Consider the following 6,729-nt stretch of genomic DNA (forward strand, 5'->3'; position numbering starts at 1 on the left):
GACCCCTCCCTAATCACAGGGTCCTGCTGGGCCAGACCCCCCTCAGCTCCCGGCAGAAGGGAAGGGAGAGTAGCTCTAGGCCTCCCCTTCCCCCACCCCAGCCTGAGGCACTGCAGGCATGTGCTTGTATTTCTGAGATGTCTCCCTGGTTATACAACTGTTTTAACCTAACCAGGTTAGACTCACCTGCAAACAATTCAGGCTCAGGTTTTTTGAATGTCTGTCCCTAGCCTTTAAGTCTACTCCAAGGCATTGTGGAGAACCTCCAGCTCTGTTTTCTTTTTTAGCCCATCCCAGCAGTCAAGAGGTGGTAGAGGAGGAATAGTGGAACTCTACAAATAGTAGCAAAAGTGCATTAGTCCTCCCAACAGCTGTAAGTGTTACAGTGAAAAGGTAGGGGCTAGATTCTCCAGTAAGCTGCTTTGGTTCAATTACAGAGGCAGAGGTGGAAAACCTTAGCTGAAAAGGTTTATTATGCTTTTATAATGAAGTTTTACAGTAAAATATTAAAGATTAGTTTATATAGTTTCAGCAAAATCATTAGACTGGTGAATTAATTGTTTTCAGAGTGTTCTTATATTACTAATGCTATGTCAATTGTGAGAGTGTCCCTCCTCCTTCTTTAAAGTTCAGAAATGTTTCAGTTAGCTATGCTTATTCCTTATAAGGGCACAGTACATGGTGTTACTGTGCCCTGCTCTCCAGTTGTGATACCTCCAATATTCTGTAAAGACTGAAATTATGCTCCACATGCTTTGCCTTTGGAAAGTGACTTTTTGAAAGTGTCAACATGGGGTTTTACAGTTGTTTCAGTGGTAATTCAGATCAAATATGGTCCACTTTTGACAAGTAAAAGGTGTGGGAGCTTTATCCCACTCTAACTGGAATCTGAACAAAAGGATTAGGTTCTTTGTGCAGAATATATGCTTTGTTCACTTTTACCAATGACACTGCTCTAACACTATGACTTCAGTCATACCTACTGCATCTATTGTTCTGGTCATAGAATAAAGAAGTGAGAGAGGTTGCAAAAGTAGCCCTGTGATTGGGGTGTTTTGATGATCTCTGAACTATAAAAGAATTGAGTCCTCTGCCAGACCTGCATTGGTTCTGCAAGGCTGACAAGAGTAAAACATGATTTGTTGTGAAGTTAAACATATTTGGCTGGATACAAACAAGGGCAGGTTTGTTAAATAAAGAGATGCTTTTTCGTTTGAAAGCAGAACCATGCTTTAAAGCATATTGACCAGTAATCGTCAATACTGTATATATTTCTACTTTGTCTCAACATCTCACTAAATAGATCAATATACTACAGCAAAGTTATCATCAGTGTCTTTGAATAGCAAGATCTATTAAACCTTGTATTTCAAAAGAACACTATTTAGGCAGAGATGGTATTAAGACAAGGAAAACATTTTTCTTTCCAGTGCATAGTATTGCCATACTGAATATTGAAGATCCTATAGCTGTGCAGTTTTACCTATTATTACGCACAGTGCTAACTATAAGTACAGGGCCTAAAGTTCCAAGAAAGGTAGGAGAAAACAAGGAATAACATTGCTTTCTCTTCCAAACCATTACCATTAAAATACAAAATTAAAATACAAAAACCCCATTTAAATCACTTTTGATTTTTCCAATTTCCATACCAAAGTGGAGAGGGTAAAGGTACATGTCTGGAGGTGAGTTTTTGCTTCCCACTTAAGCCCTGCTATTGGTGAAGAAGAGAGAACCCATTTATGAGAAACACAGTTGAAAGTATGAAACACTCAACTCCCCATACTGTGAGGCTTAGTGTCCCCTTACCTTCTTTGTTGGAAGGTTGGGCCAGTTTTGGTAAGTGTTCTGTGCTGCACTGTGTTCTGCCTGCAGGCTTTATTTGGCTGATGTCCTCCAAGCCTAAAGGGGTCTAAATTTCTCTGGTTCTGTACATATACAGGCCTCACACTCGCAGCCTGAAATGCTGGGGGGGGGGACCTCTGTACCCATGTGGAACTCCTGTAGTAGATTCCATGGAGGTATGAAAATCTCCCCAAGCAAACCAGACTGCAAGGTGGAGTTTTTACACAGGAGAACTGAAGAAGTGGACAGAAATTAGTTCTGTATAACATCTCTCAAGGGTTACAACCTTATTTTTTGTTTTCTAAGTTAGATCCAACCTACCTGAAAACTGTCTTTAATGGACATAAATAGGGACTACCAAACTCAGGGCAGCTGCCCCCGATTTCAGGGTCCAAGTACAGTGCTGGTTGCTGTTTTCATGGCAAAGCACAGCAGGCCCCTCAGACCTCCGATTGGCCAAAGGGCCCCAGAAATCCCACCTCTCCCCAGAGATTGACAGACAGCCATCTGTCAATCTCCAGGGAAACACAGAACTTCCAGGGCCCCTCAGTGAATCAGAGGCATGGGGGACCTGCTGCACTCCACCATGAAAATCTTCCTCCCCCTGCCTCTCCCCATGCTTCAGGATACTAGGGCTTCCTACCCTTTTCTGTTTGCAGCTCTCTCTTTTCCCCACTTGCTGGCCATTTTCATGTTTTATGGGGACTGGGCTTTTTTGCAGGGGACCTACTGATTTTGTGGTTTCCACGAAAATTGTAAAATCATGATTTCAGTAGGTCCCTACATATAAATTGTTGCAAAGATGGTCAGTTATTTATTTACAAGTATTTTTCTGAATCCAGAATTGCTACAATTATCTACATCAGTGATGCTCCACCTTTTGGCTCCATGAGCCACATGAGGGGCATGGGGCCACATGAGGGGCATGGGGCCCCTCTACAGGACCCCGCATGCCAGGATCAGTACCCTATGCTGCCCCTGCATTCAGGGATTGGGCCCTGGGGGTCCCATCCTGCCCTTGCTTGCCAGGATCAGCCCAACACCACCCTACATACCCAACCTAAAGCACAAGGGCACAGCCCACAGGGCTCCCCACAGACCAGGTGATATGGCACCAGAGGTTGGATCTGGCCTGCGAGCTGTGGGTCTACATTCCTTATCTGCAACTCAACATACCAATAGCACTCCGTTTGGAATAAAGAGCTTGGTGATCTGCAAGCATGAAACACACACTGTAAATAAAAAATATATTCAGCGTATCTAAAACAGTACACTTTTTGATTTATTCTGTTTAAGGCCATGTTATAACCATATTGTATATGTAGCTTCCTCTGCCTTGCAAACTACAAGATGTTGTGGAAGCTGAAAGTTCAGCTAGATTCAAAAAAAGGATTGGACAAATTCTTGGAGGAAAGGGGCATCAGTAGGTATTAAGCATGGGAGTTAGGGATATAGCCTCTGAATTAGAACTCCCAGGACTTTAAATGTTGCAGCCTGTAAATGGGAGAGAAATGAAGGATAAACCCTGGTCATACCCTCTTCACTCTCCCTTTCAGTATCCATTCTCTGCCACTGTGTGAGACAGACCTATCTGATGTGCACTGGCAGTGTGGGCCATTGCCCACCAAGTAAAGTTGAAAGCCCCCCTTAATCTGGGGGGGCACAAAATGCACATCAAGTGATTACAGGGGATAACTAAAGAAGAAAACAGGGACAGAAGTGATGGTCATAGGTTCAAAATGAGTGTACCAAGCAGGGATACTGAGTACACCTGGACAGTGCCCCATGGCCCTGGAATGAGTCCAAGGAGCCACTGGACACTGCCCAGTAAAACACTGCCTGGAGACATGAATGGGCAAGGAATAGGAAAATGACCCCCCTGGAGTGCCCCTGACCAGGGCCTCTTAGATCTCAAACTTGGCTAGGGACCTGAGGAGGTTGACTAGGAGGTCCCAGGACTTGATGGGGATGTGGATGGAGAGTGCACTGTGTGAAACTGGGCAAGACAAACCTATGGTCTGATCAGTAAATGGTAGTTCTTATGACTTCAAATATTTCTACCTCAACAGTGGTCCTAAACTAGAATTTCAGCCTAATCAATGTGTTTAGCTACCAAGGCACAGAGGACCAGAGCAACCCATAACCAAGGAGTTGGCAATGTTTTTGGGCAGAGTACCCGCATTCTTGACTTGTAAGATGTTGGCATGCCAGGAGCCAATGCTCGGGGAGCTGCAAAAGGCCCAATCCTTGTGGCAGTAAAGCCCCGGCCCCTTCCCCACTGTCCATCTGGAGTTGCACGTGCACCTGTCGCCAGCAACAAGCAGACCCTGGTGCAGTTGCTTACAGCCTCGCTGCCCCCTGTTGCAAGCAGGTCAGTCTACATGGCAGGTGGCAGGCCTGCCCAGAGCCCAAGCCAGCTGTGGCAGGCAGCTGAAAGGCTGCAAGCAGCTGCATTGGGGTCTGTGGAGCTGCTGCCCAGCTTGTTACCAGAGATGGGTGCACACACATCTCAAGGCAGATGGCAGGGAAGGGGCTGGGTCTCCACTGCCACAGCAAGGATTGGGCCCCTCATGGCTTCCCCGCTCTCTGCCCCGAGGCATATGTGCACCTGCTGCTGGTGACAAGCCAGGCTGGGGCTCTACAGATCCTGGTGCAGCCATTTCCAGCCTCTTGGCTGCCTGACACAGCTTATCCAAGCTCTGGGCAGGCCCCTGCCACCTATCACTGAGCCTGGAATGCTTGCAGCAGGTGGTGGGGAGGCTGCAAGCAGCTGCACTGGGGTCCACCGAGCCCCAGCCTGACTAGTTGTTGGCAGCAGGTGCATGTGCACCTCAGGTCACACAGTAGGGAAACTGCAAAAAGCCTGATCCTTATTGTGGCAATGCAGCCCCAGCCCCTTCCCTGCCCTCCACCACAGAATATGCATGCCATACTCTGGCACACATGCCAAGGGTTGGCAACCCTTGCCCTAACCTAATCTTTTGACTCCTCAACCCCCAGACTCTCTTCCAGACTTGTCATGTAAATGCTTCATGATGTGAAATAACAGAATCAAAAAAACTTAGGGTTGGCAGGGACCACAGGAGGTCATCTAGTACAGTGGTTCTCAATCTTTTTCCTACCAGGACCCATTTGTAAATCTCAACAGTCAGTCCTGACCTAGTGCCCCTCTCTCCTGACCCAGTGCCCTCCACCCCCAGCCCCCCAATGTGTGGGGCAGAAAGTGAGTGTGGGGGACAGGGAAGGGGAGGCATGAGGACCCCTTACAGGCTGGAGCTCTGCTAGCCTGCAAGCGAAAAGGCACTGTTTCCCACATTTTTCTCCTTTAAAGGAGAATGCATTTCTAAACATTGATCCATTTCTAAAGACCCTTTCATATATTCTTGTGACCCACTTTTTGGTTATGACCCACAGGTTCAGAAATGCTCATCTAGTCCATCCCCCTGCTCAAAGCAGGACGATCCCCAGCTATCTCATCCCAACCAAGGCTTTGTCTACCTGGGTCTCTAAGGATGGAAACTCTACAGCCCATGAATGGTGTGCCCCCAGAGGCTGGGGGGGGCATGGCGACTGCCCACAGGTGGCAGCAGCAGTGGTGAGCTCCTGCAGGCACTGGTGCTGTCAGCAGTGAATGGGGAGGTGGCAAATGGCAACTGCCTGCGGGCACTGCTGATGGCACTTCTGTCAGGGGGTGCACTGCCAATCTTGGGCTGCACATGTACCCACATGCACCCCCTACGTGTTACCAATGCTACAACCTCTCTGGGTAACCTATTCCAGTGCTTTACTACCCTTCTTATGAGAGAGCTTTTCCTCATAGCTAACCTAAACTCCCCTTGCTGCAGCTTGAGACCATTGCTTCTTGTCCTGTCATCACTGAGAACAGTCTAGCTCCATCCTCTTTCAAACCCCACTTCAGGTAGTTGAAGGCTGCTATTAAATCCCACCTCAGTCTTCTCTTCTCCAGACTAAATAAGCCCAGTTCCCTCCACCTCTCCTCACAAGTCATGTCCCCCAGCCGCCAAACTATTTGTGTTGCCCTCTACTGGACTCCCTCCAATTCATCCACCTCCTTTCTACAGTGGGGAGCCCAGAACTGGACACAGGACTCCAGCTGTGGCCTCACCAGTGCTGAATAGAAGGGAATGATGCTTGCCCTGGCTCTGCTGGCAACACTCCTACTAACACAGCCCAGTGCTGTACACCTTCTTCACAACAAGGGCACACTGCTGGCTCACATACTGCTTACTGCCCACTGCGACCCCAGGTCACCAGCCTGCCAGGCCCCCTCCCTGCCTGCTGTGCTCCTGCTCTCCGTGGCCCTGGGCAGGTGGTGGGAGCAGGCTCCTTGGGCAAAGGGGGGGGGCACCTCGACCACAGCCCCTTACCCCGGGGCTGCCTGAACAGCCACTGCCCGGAGCCGAGCCAAGCCGAGGCGCTGCTTACCTTGACGAAGAGGGAGATGTCGTGCTCCTGCTCGCCCAGCCCGGCCCCCACCTCCGCCTCCGCATCGTGCTCCTGCTCCTGCTCCTGCTCCTGCTCTGCCCGGCCCCGCTGCAGCCCGTTCATGCTGGGGGCGCCCTCGGGGCTCCCCTCCCCGTCCCCCCCCGCCGGGGCTCCGGGGGCATCGTCTCCGTCCTCCTGGGCGCTGGCTGCATCGTCCCCGTCCAACCCATCGGCCTCCCTGCCGGGGCTGCCGCGTCCCTCCGGGGCTCCCGCCCCGTCCTCCCCCGTGCCCCTCGCCTCGTCTCCGTCCTCCCCGCCGCTGCCCTCAAGGTTTTCCTGCAGAGCTCACTGTATTTGTTACTTTCTTCCAGCCCCAGCTCCTGGCATCAGGCAGTTATGGAAGAGCTCCAGGTCTCTTAGAAATATATGAAAAAGTGA

At 49.6% G+C, this 6,729-nt stretch overlaps 1 protein-coding gene across 1 annotated transcript in view; it reads right to left on the reverse strand.

Annotated features, from left to right (window-relative positions):
- The window catches only part of CLIC6 (chloride intracellular channel 6), a 68,600-nt gene extending 62,078 nt beyond the window's left edge, over positions 1-6,522 (reverse strand). Inside the window, exon 1 of the mRNA XM_019525582.1 lies at positions 6,292-6,522. Within this exon, the coding sequence (XP_019381127.1) occupies positions 6,292-6,414 (123 nt within the window). The 5' untranslated portion in view covers positions 6,415-6,522. The remainder of the gene's footprint in view (positions 1-6,291) is intronic.
- Between the last annotated feature and the right edge of the window lie 207 nt (positions 6,523-6,729).

Source organism: Gavialis gangeticus, unplaced genomic scaffold (genome assembly GCF_001723915.1).
Source record: "Gavialis gangeticus isolate Ggan-Ray unplaced genomic scaffold, GavGan_comp1, whole genome shotgun sequence".
Classification (NCBI taxonomy): Eukaryota; Metazoa; Chordata; order Crocodylia; family Gavialidae; genus Gavialis; species Gavialis gangeticus.